Source organism: Vulpes vulpes, chromosome 3 (genome assembly GCF_048418805.1).
Source record: "Vulpes vulpes isolate BD-2025 chromosome 3, VulVul3, whole genome shotgun sequence".
NCBI classification, from domain to species: domain Eukaryota; kingdom Metazoa; phylum Chordata; class Mammalia; order Carnivora; family Canidae; genus Vulpes; species Vulpes vulpes.
The window spans coordinates 39,639,913-39,656,444 of record NC_132782.1 but is presented as its reverse complement, the minus strand read 5'-3'; the positions used below and the strand labels follow the sequence as shown (position 1 = coordinate 39,656,444).

Below are 16,532 nucleotides of genomic sequence, written 5' to 3'. Positions count from 1 at the left end.
GCCCATGGGTCCTGTCCCCATGCTGCTTAAATAAATATACTCAGCTGCACCATAAAACATCTCAAGACTGTTGCGCCCCATGACCCCACAACAGTCTCACAGTGTCAAAGATGAAGGAGGAAAGGTGGACATGAACTAGGTGATTCTAAGGAGGAAGGTAATGGTTGGATATGGTCAACCAGCACACAGCAGAAGATGGAAAGTGAAAGCGTTCATTTCCCGACTCTAACAGAATTCTGGCTCTCACTGGATGCACTGGCAGGGTATCAGCACAAAGTAATGAGGAGGCCTTCTTCCTGCTGCTGCTGGCCTTCCCTCGGATTCCCTCCAGTGTCCCGTCTTGAGTGTGGGAGTTAAGAGGCAGTCCTAGCAGTGCTGGGAACAGCTTCTGATTCTGGCTTCCTACCAGGTGGGTCACAGTTGTCCTAGTAGTTTCTTGAACTCAGTGTTGCTAATTGACACCCCAAAGGTAGAGATTTCCCTAACTGGTCTACGAGGCAGGGTTCTGGCAGTCATTCAGGCAGCCTCAGGCTTGAATCTGCTCCTCCAACCTTTTAAGGATTGTGGAAACATCCAATTCCCCTAATTAAGTTCCTTTCTTATTAAAATACTTAGATTAGTTTCTCTTTTACATACTGAACCTTAATAGGGCAAAGGAAATCGTGACTATCTGGTATCTGAATGAGAATGGTACTGGTGACATCTGTATTTTAAATAATAAAATAATGGGGCGCCTGTGTGGCTCAGTTAGGCGTCTGCCTTCAGCTCAGGTCCTGATCCTGGAGTCCTGGGATTGAGCTCCCATTGTCGGGCTACCTGCTCAGCAGAGAGCCTGCTTCTCCCTCTTCCTCTGTTGCTCCCCCTACTTGTACTCTCTCTGTCAAATAAATAAAATCTTTTTTTTTTTTTTAATTTTTATTTATTTATGATAGGCACACAGTGAGAGAGAGGCAGAGACATAGGCAGAGGGAGAAGCAGGCTCCATGCACCGGGAGCCCGACGTGGGATTCGATCCCGGGTCTCCAGGATCACGCCCTGGGCCAAAGGCAGGCGCCAAACCACTGCGCCACCCAGGGATCCCAAATAAATAAAATCTTAAAAAAAAAAAATGAAATGACAAAATAATTACTTCAGTTAAAAAAACAAGGTGATTTTTACTTTTTAATATATTTTTAAAGAATTTATTTATTTGAGAGAGAGCATGGGGTGTTAGAAGGAGCAGAGGGGGAGGCAGAGGGACAAGCAGACTCTGTGCTGAGCACAGAGACCAATGTGGGGCTCCATCTCATGACTTTGAGATCATGACCTGAGCTGAAAATCAGAGTTGAACCCTTAACCAACTGAGCCACCCAGGTGCCCTGACAAAGTGATTTTTAAATATTAAACATAAAAATATGCATTTAAAAATATTAGCATGTTAAATATATATACATATAGCACTTTTCCAAAAGATCTATGCTTTTTAATGATACATACTCAATGTGTTATTTATGCCATTTCCTGTTTATGCTAGAAGTCTAAAGAATCAACTTATTTTAAAATATTAAATCAATTTTCAAATAAAATGGGGCTTACTGTATTTTACTTTATATATTTATATTAATTTTTTTCTTTGTAATAACTTTAATAGCTTGACATTATTAACTGCATATCTTTAAATGCTCTTATAAAAATCATGCCCCAAAAAGGCCTGGCCATTTTATTCGCTACACTTCCCTATAATTTCTTTCTTTTTTATTTAGTCACACACATATGTTTAACACACAAAATGGACCCAGAGAAAGTGTTTAAAACAAAAATCTGAATACACCAGTTTCCAGTTTACTTAAGTCTGATCAATGGGAATATTTCTAGAGACTTTTCTCTTCCAATTGCTGGGATGGTAGAGCCCAAGAAACTGAATTTTTCAAATGCCCACCTATTCATCAGTCCTCTAGAACGGGATTCAAAGCAGAGAACCCTTTCTTTGGCCTTTTTTTTTTTTTTTTTAAATTTGTATCTATACGTCCAAAGGAATCCAGTCAAGAGTGAAGATCACCTCAGCTTCTCTCTTGTGTGAAGCAAGAGAAATCCAACTTTCAGAGGAAGCACCAGGGAGAAGAAATGACAGAACCCAGGGGCAAAGAAAACTTTTGCTTTGGCAAAAGACAGGGAAAGAGGCAATGCTCCTCCTTGGGGAAAGATAGAAGAGCCAAAAAAAAAAAAAAAAAAAAAAGAAAGAAAGAAAGAAAAGAAAAGAAAGAGGAGCCAAACGACAGGAGTGAGACTGTAAATTCAAAGGGAAAGGTGTCCATCGAAAGATGAATGGATAAAGAAGATGTGGTTTATGTATACAATGGAATATTACTCAGCAATTAGAAACGACAAATACCCACCATTTGCTTCAACGTGGATGGAACTGGAGGGTATTATGCTGAGTGAAATAAGTCAATCGGAGAAGGACAAACAGTGTATGTTCTCATTCATTTGGGGAATATAAATAATAGTGAAAGGGAATATAAAGGAAGGGAAAAGAAATGTTGGGAAATATCAGGAAGGGAGACAGAACATAAAGACTCCTAACTCTGGGAAACGAACTAGGGGTGGTGGAAGGGGAGGAGGGCGGGTGTTAGAGGGGAATGGGTGACGGGCACTGAGGTGGACACTTGACGGGATGAGCACTGGGTGTTTTTCTGTATGTTGGTAAATTGAACACCAATAAAATTTAATTAAAAAAAAACAAAGGGAAAGCAGACCAAGAAGTGGATAGGAGAAACTCTCTGCCCCCGCCATCCAGTATATAAATGGAGTGCTGGGAAGAGGGTTTGAGCTGTTTTTATGCAAATATTAACTAGGAGAAATTTGAAATTTGGCTTACACGTGTGAACATTAGCTCTCATGAGCTAAACATCCATACAACTATGCAACTGTTTCCCCTGTGGAAGCATTACAGCTATTAAAAAGCAAAAGAAGAATTTGAATATCACTGTTTTACATCCCTGAAAGAGAATCTAGATGATGATCATGAATGGCTGCTAACATCAGAAAAAAAGAAACAACCAGGTATTACATGCCTCCTTATGGAAGTCCATGAAATCCATTTGTATTTGAAATAATAAAATAATGGGGCGCCTGTGTGGCTCACAACTGGGGGGGCCCCTAGGGTGGGGGAGTGGAAGATTGCCTTGGAGTTGGGCCTGGAGTTGGGCGCCAATGAGCGGGAGGCTCTCGCCAACAGTCCAGGTGAGCCCTGCTGAAGAGCTGCCAGGGAGCCGGCAAGTAGGAATGATGAAGAAGGAAAGAATTCCAAACATCTGTGCTGCAGGATCAGTTGGGCTGGTGATTGATCAGTGAAGCATGGTTGGGATACCTCCAAGGTTTCTAATAGGAGTAACCGGGGGAACAATGACAAGGTTACCAGAGGTCTAAGATACTGGGTGAACAATGACGAGGTTACCAGAGGTCTAAGATACAGCCATAGGGGTAGGTTTGGAGGGCGAAATGGTGATTTTGTTTTTTTCCCCCATTGGACATTCCGTGGAAATGTCCAGAAGACAACTAGAAATAATCATCCATGCCGTATCTTTTGAGGTTCAGGTGCAAGCCTGACTGAGACTCTCTAAAAGAATAAGGGGGGGGGGCACTCGACGGGATGGGCACTGGGTGATGCGCTATATGTTGACAACTTGGACTCCAATAAATAAATAAATAAATAAATAAATAAATAAGAATCTAGATCTCGAATTAAAAAAAATAATAATAGTAAAAATAATATATATAAAAATAAAAGAATTACATATCATAAATAATAAAAGTAAAAATAATATAAATAAAAGAATTACATATCATAAATAATAAAAGTAAAAATAATATAAATAAATAAAAATAAAAGAATTACATATCATAAATAATAAAAGTAAAAATAATATAAATAAATAAAAAGAATTACATATCATAAAACAAAAAAATAAAATAATCATAGTTGGAGTTGGAAGAATCATTCACCAGACTTCAAGGCGCCTGCGAGCTCAGACCCTCCCGCTCATCTTACTAGTTGCTCGTCCTGCCCTGAGTTCTGCGTCTCGGATTTTGAGAAACAAGATAGAAGACGGGATGGAGAATCCAGACGTTTTGTTTTCGAGGAGCTGCAGCACCCGGTGCTCCGCACGGGGCGGGACGATGGGTCCAGGCCCGGGCCCCGCCAGGCCCCCCGCGGCGCAGACCTGGAGGAGCCAGCGCCGTCCCTCCGCGCCGAGCGGGGGCGGGGCGGGAACCCGCATCTCCAGCGACCGCCCAGGTGATGCAGGTGCAGGCGCAGGTGCTCGGCCGGGTCGCGCCGCGGGGCCTCCGTCCGCGCCCCCCCCGCCCTCCGGACCGCGCCTCAGTCTCCTTCTGGTCCCAGGGGGAGTTCCAGTTCCCGCAACCCGCGGAGACGAGCGGGGAGGAGAAGCGCGGAGCCAACGAGGCCGCGCGGCCCCCGCTCTCGCGGGCCCCCCTCCCCGCCCGCCCGCCGCCAGATTACATAACGGGCCCACGCGCGCTCTCGCGAGGTTTCCACCGCCCCCCTCCTCGCTCCACGTCAGAGGGAACCGGGCGGAGCGGCCAACATGGCGGAACGCAGGAGACACAAGAAGCGGATCCAGGTAGGAAAGGCGAGCCCCCCGCTCCCACCCGGGGCAAGGGGCTTCGGGGCGCTCGGCAGGAGACGCGGCGAGGGGAGCCCCCCGGGAGGGCGAGGCCGGCTGGGGCGCCCCCGCGCGAGGCGCCGTTGTGAGGGGGCCTGAGGGGGGGCGGCGGCGGCGACGGCGGAGCGAGGCGGCCGAGGAGGGGCCGCGGCGGAAGGCGAGAGGCGCCGCGCTCGGGGTCCCCGAGGCCGCCCCGCCGGGCCTGCGCCGGCCTCCCGCGCCCCCCGCGGCCTGGCCTCGCGCGCTCGTTACCCCCAAGTCGCGGCCGCGGGACGCAGGGTGGGAGGAGGTGGGGCCCACGGACCCGCGGCGCCGGCGCTTTGTGCGCGGGCGGGACGTGTCTGCTGCCGGCGGGGCCCGCGCGGCGCTCGGCCTCCAGACGTGCAGCGGCGCCCGCGGCGCGGCGGAGACACACGGCGGCGGGGTCGCGCCCTGCAGCCCGCCCCGCCGCCCGCGCTCGTCACCTGTGCGTTACTCCCCCGTAGCCCCGTCGTCCTGCCTTTGGGCCAAGCGGGCTAAACCGCGCGGAACGCTTAGACCTGCGATGGTGTCTCCTAGCCGTCGCCTCAGCCCAACCTGCCGGAAGCCTCCCGTGTCGTCGCAGACCCACACGACGTGATTTGTCGATGCTGCCCATCCCCGTGGCACTTCACCGCTGTTTGCTCGTGTCCCGGTGCTTAGAACGACTAGTTTTTTCTATGCGATGTTTTATTCCTCCGTTTAAAATTACATATATAGATACATCTAGATATAGGTATACATCTATTTTTTGGTCACTTAATTGGGCCTTATCACAGGTGATTTGAGCCATGCACGTTAACATCCTCCACTAAACTATGAAGTACTAGGGGGGGAAGGGATGCCAGTGACCAGTAAACTTGGAATTTTTGGAATCGGGCAGAAATAGGGAAGTAGTTCCCAACAGAGTACAGAAGAGATACAGAGAGAGACAAATTGCCCCAAGTTCCAGCAGGTCATCGGACTAGGGTTTAAGGTTATTATGGAACTTCTTTCTTTCTTTCTTTCTTTCTTTCTTTCTTTCTTTCTTTCTTTCTTTCTTTCCTTCCTTCCTTCCTTCCTTCCTTCCTTCCTTCTTTCCTTCCTTCCTTCTTTCTTTCCTTCCTTCTTTCCTTCCTTCCTTCCTTCTTTCCTTCCTTCTTTCCTTTTTCATTTCTTTCTCAAACTATTCCTAAGTTTCAGAATTTGGTGTTATTGGTTGGGTATGGATATATAATACTTTGATCAGAGTTTGTATTGAGGTTGTTGGTCAAATTTGTAAAGTAACACAGATAGCACATGTTATGCCCTTGAATACACATCATTTGTACAATTTCAGCTTTTCTTTGCCATTTGTTATAAAGGTGATCCTTATTCACTTTTGAATAGCTGCCCCCCCCCCCTTTTTTTTCCTTCAATTTTGATCTTCTGTTAAATAGTAAGGTACATTAAGAAGCCATGTAGTAGTGGCAGGGAGCTAAAACTTGAGCCAGGCTTGCCTGTTTGTACCCTGGTTTCACTAATTATTAGTTGTGTAACTTTGGGCACGTTACTTAACTTTTTACCTCAATTTACAAATTAGAAGAAAGGATATGTACCTCACCAAAGGTTTGTAAGGTTGTTGTGAAAAATAGATGAGTCAGGGATTTGTTATTAAAGGTTGTAGAAGTTATTAAAAGAGTATTCAGCATATCACTCCTTCCTTTTCCTGTACCCAAAAGGAGGAAGGATCTAGGATAATTTGGGTTTTTTTGCTAACCATTCTGATATGCTGAAAAAAGATTAACAGCTATCTGTTCAGTGAATAAACCATTAAGTTGTAAGCTCCATAAAGTATACCTATTTACCTGATATTGTTTGAGGATCAGATAAATATGTGAGAATCTGATTGACATATTGCTAAAAGAAAACATATTACATTTTTTTTTTCCCATTCTAGAAGTTTATACATGGCTGTGCTAAAATGTTGTGGACCTCTTGGGAATGCTACTTAGAGTACCACTACACAGTGCTAACAAACCAGTAAAAATGTAAAATATAACATCCTTGGGTTCCCTCCCCCCCCCCCCCCCCCCCCCCGCCAATGAGAAACTATAATATTGGCATCGCTTTAGACAAAAAGATCAAATGTAGTGAAAGTTCATAGTTGAAGTTACAGAAAAGATTCTATTGTAAGACTTTGGGGCAAAAAGTTCTGTAATATCAACTCAGTTTCCTGTTGTTACTTGATGCTTCATGTTTTAAAAAAGATTTTTATGTCTAATAGATTCAAGTGACCTTGAATTGTAATTTGTACATTGGGGGAAATGATTGATACAATTTCAGGGTCTGGAAAATTAGCTAATTATTTGTTTTTTCTAGGGTTATGAAATTTCAGATTTTGATATCCCGTCAAAGTTAGAAGGAAGGGGACTATTTTACCACATTTTCTTAGATTCATTTTACTGATCACTGAAAACTGGAAGTGAGCCACATGTTTACTAACATTATAATAGGAAACCTTAATGATGGAGATTCTCAAAGGAGAGTAATGTCAATCCAAATTAATGGACCATTTGAAAATAAATAACTTTAAGATTTAAGAAATTAATTTTGTAGGTTTTTAAGAATATGCAATATGTGCTTGTTGGTTAATAAAGTGCTTACTGGTTTGGAATCTTGGTATCATGAAATCTTAGAGTTGAGAAGGATTTTCAGATTGTAGAATTTGTGTGGAATCCCTTTGCACAAAGGGAGTTCTTATGTAAAAAAGCAGAACGATGGGCCCAAACAAAGCCCTATCACCTCAGTACCCCACTACCATCTTGCCATACCTCATGGTCCTTTAGGCTATTTTTAGGACCTACATCTAAAAGTTTACTAGGCATAAAACTTATTGATATATCACTGTCATTTTATAGATAAACTGAGGTTCAGTGAGGTTATATGACTTGACCCAGGGTCACTCATCAGGGTAGTAAAACCAGATTTAGACCAAGTCTTCTAATTCCCAGTTGAGTGTTCTTTCCACCTCCCCAGGGATAAAATAAAAATAAATTGTTCTGAAATATTTTAATTCTGAAATTTTTATATTAAATTGTATAACATAAAAATTTAGCATGACTGCTAAAGAGAGAAACATCCCATTTAGCATTCTGCTTATGTGTATTTAGTTGAGTTTTGGGACATTTAAATGGCTTACTGATTCTTAAAACTTTTATAATCTTCATCTCAGTTAATTTTATTGCACCCATCTGTCTCCTTGGCAATAAAACCCTGACATATCATGGGCCTACATGCTTAATTTCAGAAAAGGGAAAGAAAGAGAGTTTGTGACTGTACAGTCTGAGACCTTCTGAATAAAAGGAACCCAGAAAGCTAGTCCTTAGTCTGAAAACTCCTCTAGAAGTTTTATGGAAGACCTGCAATAGAAATGAAACAGTTGGGTATTTACAGAAGGGCACTGTCATAGTCAAGAATCAGAGATTCTTGAAAAACTTTATTAGTAATATGCTGTGACTTTAAGCAAATGATTTCTCTAAGGTCCCTTCCAACTTTCAGGTTTTACTCTGTTAATGTATTTGCATTTCACAAGTATTTTATACTGCTTGTGTGAAGATACAAATGGATAATTTGTGAACTAATCTTCTTCTCTTTTGCTTATTTCACTTGACAAGTCAACCAAGCTTATTTCTACTGAATATAGCAATTTTTAAAATTTTATAAGGTTGAAGACTGGCTTATTGACTCTTGATCTATTATTTATTCCAAAAAGGTTATTGTTAAGTACTGACTGAAATAATATTGTAGTTAAAAATGGTAACTCCTATTTCATTATATTTATATCTGATCTATTCTAAAGTAAAAATAGTATTTAAGTAATTTAGAAAGAATATTATAACCAAACTTCAACTTACATATTTTTGGATTGTGAATTGTGACAGCCAGCATTTTGGTATTTGGGTGCAAAGATGGTAGTCCACCTGTTGGCTCTTTGCTTTCTCTAAGACGTTTGAGCTCACTCATTGAGCTATGAAGTTCTCTTCATTTGAGCTCACTTCTCTTTATTAGTGGTTGACGCTATTCCCAAAGGGCCTTCACTTTTTGTTAGAAAGGTTTCTAGAAACGTTATGAAAATATTCTGAAGATTTGTTCACATCAAAAGGGAACAAAGGAAGGAAGTACTATAGTCTAATGTATAAACAGGATGAGGGTAAGACTCGCTAGGCTGCAGCAGGGGACCAGTGAGAGTAAAGACTCGATGGCAAGATCTTCTATCTAACCAGCTTCCCATGGTCATGTTCTCTTGGTAGTCTTCTATAGCAATCTTTCTTTTTGTCTTCAAAGCCCTAGCAGATAGCACAAATTCTATACTTTTCACTTAAAGACATTCTACAGTATGTATAATTAATATGTGGTTTATTGTACATTTCATAATTCACAAAAGAAAATAGAAACTTATGAAGGATCTGAACTTGAAGAAGAAGCAAGGAAGGTTATCAGTTCTGTTATACCGATATCTTGATAGAATTCACTACTTTTCTAGTCAATTTCAAAGGAAGTTGTTGATACTTTAAGAAAGTATCAATGGATAAGTAACTGTATCTACTTGAGACAGATTATCCAAGTCCATGTTTTCTGGATCTCTTTTGTTCAGTTGTTACTTAGTAGTACCTTACCAAGGAGGGAAAAGGAATAAAAATAGATTGAGTCTATCTTGAGGTTGTTGGAAGAATTTGAACTTGAAGTTGATTGTTAAAATGAAATTTAAAAATGTTGTTGATTCATGTAGTATCAGACACCCTACTGTATAATAATGGAATGGATTTTTTTTATTTCTTGTGTGTCCTTATATCAGATTTTACATGTGATACCTCTGTCAATCATTGGATTAGTACATTTATACCTCTGTTTATTTTTTTTTTTATACCTCTGTTTAATATATAGTTTAATTGATTGCTGATAGAGACTTGCACACCTAAAGTTGATATGCTTGGAAAATACGTATGATATGATTCTGAAAAATAACAGTTGCTATTTTGGATAGAGTATAGGTATTATGGCTTACAAATTTTGTTATTAACTGAAACACTCAAAGGTATTCTAGGGTATACACTCAGGAAGTATGTATTTGAATGATTTATGTTTATTTAGATTTATCTCCCAGGTCATTTTCAGTCAGGCATATCCCAGTAACAATTTATCAGTTAATCACATAAAAACCTTAAATTGACAACAGATGTATCAAATGAAAAAAAAAAAGTGTATGTGGTTGGGATTATAAAATAGAATTGGTTTCTATAAGACAATAGTATTGCATTATTTTCAGCTATTTATAATATTACTTTTGTGGTGTACCACGAATATATAGGATATTATTTACTAATAGATGAGCCTCCTAGAAATGCATTGTATTATATAAGCATAATTAAATACTATCATGTAATGTATGATGCTAACATATTAACATATTTTGGTGTGATTTCAAAAATTGAAATCTAGATTTTCACCTTTTAGTTTGTCAGAAAATATACTTTGTGGCTAAGCCCCAAATCATTATGAACCTTGTAGATGTTAGTGAATTTGGAGTGTTTTCTTAATTTTGTTAATAGTATTAATTTTGAATTTGTAATTTTTTAAAGACTTTATTTCTCTATGATACATATTTTTATATAAAATTAAAGGCTTTTTAATGCACACAAATATTTGGGTTTTACTGTAGTATTCATTGGGATTGAATGGTTTGGGCTTTTAACTTCTACTGCCACACATAAGCCACAGAAGGTACTAGCAGAGTGTAAGAATCATTTTTTTTTAAGATTTATTTATTTATTTATTCATGATAGAGAGAGAGAGAGAGAGAGAGACACAGGCAGAGGGAGAAGCAGGCTCCATGCAGGGAGCCTGACGTGGGACTCGATCCTGGGACTCCAGGATCAGGCCCTGGGCCAAAGGCAGGCGCTAAATCGCTGAGCCACCCAGGGATCCCCAGAGTGTAAGAATCATACAATGTTGATTGGGCAGTTGGAAGTAGAGGAGTTGAAAGATGCAGAGAAAAAGAAAAAAAGAAAAATGCAGAGGAAGAAATGTGAGAAGTAGCTACCAGGTGATTTAACAACTAAAGCACAGGCTTTCACTTCATCCAACAGATTGCTCCTGACAGGATAAAATTGAAGTTGGAAGGTTGGTTTGTTAATTGTTCCTCATTTTCATCAAACATAACTGAATTCGGACTTATCTAAAATTTGTGGGAAAACTGACAAAGACATCATTTCGGGTAGATTATTTTTTCTATTTTGTGTTACTAGAATGTGTCGTCTAAAACATAACTGTCTTTAATAGCATTAATTGTTTTCAGCATCCTAGATTCTTGCCAAATAATTCTTTACTAATATTTGGAACTTCATTCAATTAAGAAAGACACCTTCCTGAAATCATTCACATTTAGATTATACATTGCTGGAAATAATGTTTGAGGTCTCTAGATATCATGCTTAAACGTGAAGTTAAAGACAGTACTTTTGGGATCCCTGGGTGGCGCAGCGGTTTGGTGCCTGCCTTTGGCCCAGGGCGTGATCCTGGAGACCCAGGATCGAATCCCACGTCGGGCTCCCGGTGCATGGAGCCTGCTTCTCCCTCTGCCTATGTCTCTGCCTCTCTCTCTCTCTCTCTCTCTCTCTGTGACTATCATAAATTAAAAAAAAATAAAAATAAAGACAGTACTTTTATTCCAGCTTATAGCGATGACAACTTATAAAAGTGTGTGTGTATGATGTGTACAAATGTAGACTGCCTTCATTTTCTTCAGTAAATGGGTGGAGAGAATAAGTACACAGGAGGAATTGTCAAAGGAGTAGTTCAGAATGTAAGGAAATAAAAAGATGATAGGGAATGATAAACAAGAGAGTAATAGAAAATTTGGAGAAAGGAATGGAAGAAAGAGAACAGGGAAGAATTAAAGCAGCCTTTCCAAACTTTTTGTGTACTTCCATTAATGAGTTAAGTTCGATTATAACATCTCCTTATTGCATTTTTATTTTTGCTTCATCCCCACTAGGGAAGAAAAGAAGAAAAACAAGGTGAGAAAAGAGTCAAATAGTAGTTCTTGCAGCTTCCACACTGGGAGAGCTCTCTTTGGTTAATTTGAGAATTCCTCCTACGGTCTTTTGTCCATTGTTCAGGGATCATAGCTTTGGCTTTTATTTAACATTTATTTATAGCACCTGTTTCTACTTACTTTGACATTTGGGCACTCACTATTGGCAGCCTCTTAATCTTTTAAATTATTACTTTGTGGCTTATAAAAAGAGATCAGGCGAGAGTGAAGGTGAGCTAGTACAAAGTAGTTACCATACTGGAAAAACATCTCAAAATAAATGCCTTGTAGCTGAGGCAAAGAGGCTGGGTTTGGCCCTATCAACTTGTATTTGAAAAACACACGTAGTTTTAAAAAAAAAAAGATTGGGGCAGCCCGGGTGGCCCAGCGGTTTAGCGCCACCTGCAGTCCAGGGCGTGACGCTGGCGACCCCGGGGTCGAGGCCCACATTGGGCTCCCTGCATGGAGCCTGCTTCTCCCTCTGCCTGTGTGTCTGCCTCTCTCTGTGTGTCTCTCATGAATAAATAAATAAAATCTTAAAAAAAAAAAAAAAGATTGGCAGAACACATCTGTAAATTCAGTGCATGAATTTGTGAAGTAAAATGATTACATTAAATTAATGTTCTTACTTTGCAGGAAGTTGGTGAACCATCTAAAGAAGAGAAGGCTGTAGCCAAGTATCTTCGATTTAACTGTCCAACAAAGTCTACCAATATGATGGGGCACCGAGTTGATTATTTCATTGGTAGGATTATATCAGTAAAATTATATTAGTGTACATATTCTATGAAGATAACTAAATTTCAGATATGTAGATATCTTAAAAGTGCTTTCCAAGTATGCTTGATGAAGCTAGATGATGGGCATATGGCGACTGATTATCCTGTTCTTTTATGATTTGAAATGTCAGTAGGAAAAGATCAAAGGGGATGCCTGGGTGGCTCAGTCAGTTAAGCATCGGACTCTTGATTTTGGCTCAGGTCATGATCTCAGGGTTGTGAGATCAAGCCTGGCATTGGCTCTGGGCTGGGCATGGAGCCTGCTTAACATTCTCTCCCTCTGCCCCTCTCCTGCTCTCTCCCTCTTTAAAAAAAAAAAAATAAAGTGCTTTGTAATAACATTCGTTGCAATTTTTAAAAATAAGATTTGTTTTCAGTATTAATACTACCTTTTGTTCAGTTAGTATATGTACTTGAAAATAATCTTTTTGTACAACTCTGGAGTAGAATTCAGTGTGAAACAAGTCTTTTCGATCCAATGTAGAAGCTTTGGTTCTTCACGTAATCCAAAGAACCTCATTATAAGCTAATGTTATCTATAATATAGCCCCATAACTCTTAAGTGGTTGAGTTTGCCTGTCTCATTGATTAAGATTGAATTGCCATTCTAAAGAAGAAATTTCTTTATCTTCCCTTTCTTTAGTGTAACAATGAATGATTTTGATGTTCATTAAAAGTAAAAAATGCTATTCTCTTCAGTTCTAGTGTATTTAGCTTCTTCCGGTGGTTGTAGTAGATTGTTGACAGAGCTTATTTCTCAGTAAAAGTAAAGTTTGATGACAGAATTTCTGTTATTGTGGGGAGGAAGATTTTTGGTTCATTTATCCTACATTTAATTGTGATTATTTGATAAGAGTGATACTTATATTTATTTTAAATGTTTTTGTTTAGAACATTTTCCCATAACATATATTGCTTTAGTTAATATTTTTTAATGTCAGTTACTTCCCAGCATTACTTTAAAAAGGCCCTTATTGCTATGTTTCACAAATTGAGGTTTTGAGGAACTGTTTATTTATCACGATCATGTCCAACTCAATTTCTTCTGGATTTGATTTGATTTTATGATGCTAGAATGTTGATTTTGTCTTATAAATTATTAGATAGACATAAATTCCCATGTATACTAAGTTTAAAATGACAAATTTCTTCTTTAGCTTCAAAAGCAGTGGATTGCCTTTTGGATTCAAAGTGGGCAAAGGCCAAGAAAGGAGAGGAAGCTTTATTTACAACAAGGGAGTCTGTGGTTGACTACTGCAACAGGTAGTGTTTATTTTTTAGTGATGGATAATATAATATAAATAGTAATTTCAGAATACTGGCCAAAGTCCGAAACTCCTTACCCATTTTTATTATTAAATATAGTAATATTACAGCATAGCTCAAACAGAGCTTTTATATGCAACCTGGATTTTTTTTAGTACCTCTGTAAATGCATTTATTTGGTGTTAGACATGATATTTTTACAATTTTAATTTGTGTTCTGTTATATTTGTACATATGCCAGAATGACTAAACTGAAAGTCCAGCAGGAAAAATCATATGCCAGTGCCAAAAGTAACCAAAAAATTCTTTCCTTTGTGGGGCAAATGGCTAGGAAGTCTTTTCCAGAACTTTGGCAGGGGTTCCTGGTAGACCTGTTATCCCTGGGTGGGTTGGTTGGTTTGTGGCCCACATGAAGTTATTGGTCAGGTACTCTTTTATTATTTTGTTTAGTAATTGCATATATATTCCTTGTAAAATCATGGCAACTACAACATCTGCCTTTTCTTGATTCCATGGTGAAGTAGAGAGAGTTCAGTAACATGTCCATGTTTTTCATAATGAGTACTTTTGATGGTGAATGGTATACAAAACCACTTTCCTCTTGGAAATAAGTATACTGGTTTTTCTTTTAATATTTTTCTCTTGGTTTACTACTTAAGCATATTAAGATGTTAATAAACCAAATTTTGTTTTTGTGACTGAAGCTTATAATCAGTAGGAATTTAACATTTCAGAATATTTTATATCCTTGGTAGGGAGATACACATAGTATTTACTAATGTATTCTTTAATGGTATTTAAAGTATCAGCCAGATGAGACCCATCTAAAAACCACTGTTTCACAAACTGGTTTTAAAACTGTGAAGTTTAAGAATTATCAGATATTTCTTAAAATTCTTAGTTGCCAAAAACTAGAGTCACTACTGGACCTTTCAAAAACAGTGAACATTTCTCTTTTGGGGCAGGAGTGAGTGGTGTAGCTGGTGGTTTTTTTCTGCAGCCGTTTATGTAGAACTCCAAAGTGCAAATTTCCCTGTCTCAAAATAGACTTACTTTGTACATGTGATGTGAAAATTAAGAGATGCTATACATGCAAAAACAGATGTTAGGTAATTTACCCAAGATCACACAGTTAGTAAGTGATAGAGCCAGAATTCTAAATCCAACACTCAAATTCCATGGTCCATGCTTTTAACCATTGTAGTGTACTACCTCCTCCAATGAAATGAGGATGCATTTAATGAAGCAAAAATTAAGGTGAAGGATTCATCTGCCAATACAATTGAGTATTAAATCTGTGAACCCAGATAGAACAGCCAGTATTAATCCACATCTTTTGTGGAGCTTTGATGCCATGTTCTATGAAAAGTCCTTAAGACCTAAACTCACTCTTCACTGTTCATGTTATTCCTATTTATGCCTATTTATTTGTGTCCTTTCTGCACTAAAATAGAGAAGCATGACTACCTAAATTCTTCAGAGCCATATCTGATAACAAGCATGACCAGCCCTTATGGATTCTAGCCTGACTACAAACAAAACCATGAAGGGACATTTGTCTAGTCTCATTTTATAAAGCTGATAAGTGACTTGAGGGAGTCTGAAGGAAAAAGAAAACAGGCAAGTGCTGGATGATGCACAAACACCCTTTTCTAATATGCTCTGTGCCTCTTAATGGCCTGATTTGTGTATGAACCTTTGCTCTAGCACCATTCTAACTCCATGTGACTTTGCATCTCCAACCCACTAGTCCAACAATGTCATTCTTACTCTCATTCATATACCACACTCATTCTCTCTTCTGGTCTTGATCTTAACCTGCCATTTTCCCCAGATGGTTTTTTCTGTATCCTATCTCTCTCATTATAAGTATCCTTCAAGTTCCATCTCTACCATGTAGTATTCCACAGGCCCTCTGGTCCATTAATCTTTGTATCTAAGGTTCTACAGCATTTATAAAGTTAGTGTCATACAGTTTAGCCCTTAACTATTTTAGAATTGTTGCAGATGAGTCAGTTTCTTAAATTTCTTGCCAGCTATATCTGAAGGCAGTTATAGGACTTTTTTCTACTTTCTTGTAACTCCAGAGCAGTTAGCACACTGTGGGCATTTAATAAAGCTTCACCATTGCCACATAGGTGAAAGTCTTAAACACATGTCTGGCTTCAATAAGTGTTTGTTAAACCTGAAAAAAAAAAAGTAAGAGGTGAGGAAAAATAGAAGTAATTTAATACCTTTTACAAGCTGCTTTTAACAACCCATTTGTATATTCAACAAACATTTATCAAATATCTGTTGTATTCCAGGCCCCAAGAATACAAAGATGACTATGACTTGGTCCCCATCTCCAAAGTACACATTCTAGCCTCTTAGAGAAGATTCGTGACTAATTACAGTGCATTGCATTCTGTAAGGAGGACAGGGATGAGGAAACTTCAAGAATGGCTTTACAGGGAAAATGTTTAATCAAATTTTGAGACATAAATAGGTGATTACCCAGGATACAATGGGAGAAAGGACAGTCAATCCTGGCAAAGGAGACAGAACATACTGGGAGAAGGAAGTAGTTCTGTGAAAATGTAAGAGAGCTTTTGTGTGAGTGATTTGTACTATATGATGTGTTAAGTAAATGGAGGCACTGATTTTATTACAATGTAAATGTCATCTCACTTTTGTCACCGTAGAGTGAGTTGTAGTAGGCATTGTCTAAAGACCTATCAAGGAGTAAATCAATAATTTTACTTATTACTG

General features: G+C 39.2%; 1 protein-coding gene and 1 long non-coding RNA gene across 2 annotated transcripts in view; one reads left to right on the top strand and one right to left on the bottom strand.

Moving 5' to 3' along the window:
- Positions 1–3,045: 3,045 nt before the first annotated feature.
- On the bottom strand, positions 3,046–4,319 carry LOC140598209 (uncharacterized). The gene is made up of 2 exons (XR_012000378.1): positions 3,985–4,319; positions 3,046–3,360 (listed from the first exon to the last, which is right to left on the bottom strand). It is a non-coding gene; the product is annotated as an uncharacterized lncRNA (long non-coding RNA).
- The window catches only part of SEC62 (SEC62 homolog, preprotein translocation factor), a 27,301-nt gene continuing 15,012 nt past the window's right edge, over positions 4,244–16,532 (top strand). Inside the window, exons 1-3 of the mRNA XM_026007731.2 lie at positions 4,244–4,622; positions 12,373–12,481; positions 13,673–13,778. Coding sequence (XP_025863516.1) covers positions 4,587–4,622; positions 12,373–12,481; positions 13,673–13,778 — 251 coding nt within the window. The 5' untranslated portion in view covers positions 4,244–4,586. The remainder of the gene's footprint in view (positions 4,623–12,372; positions 12,482–13,672; positions 13,779–16,532) is intronic.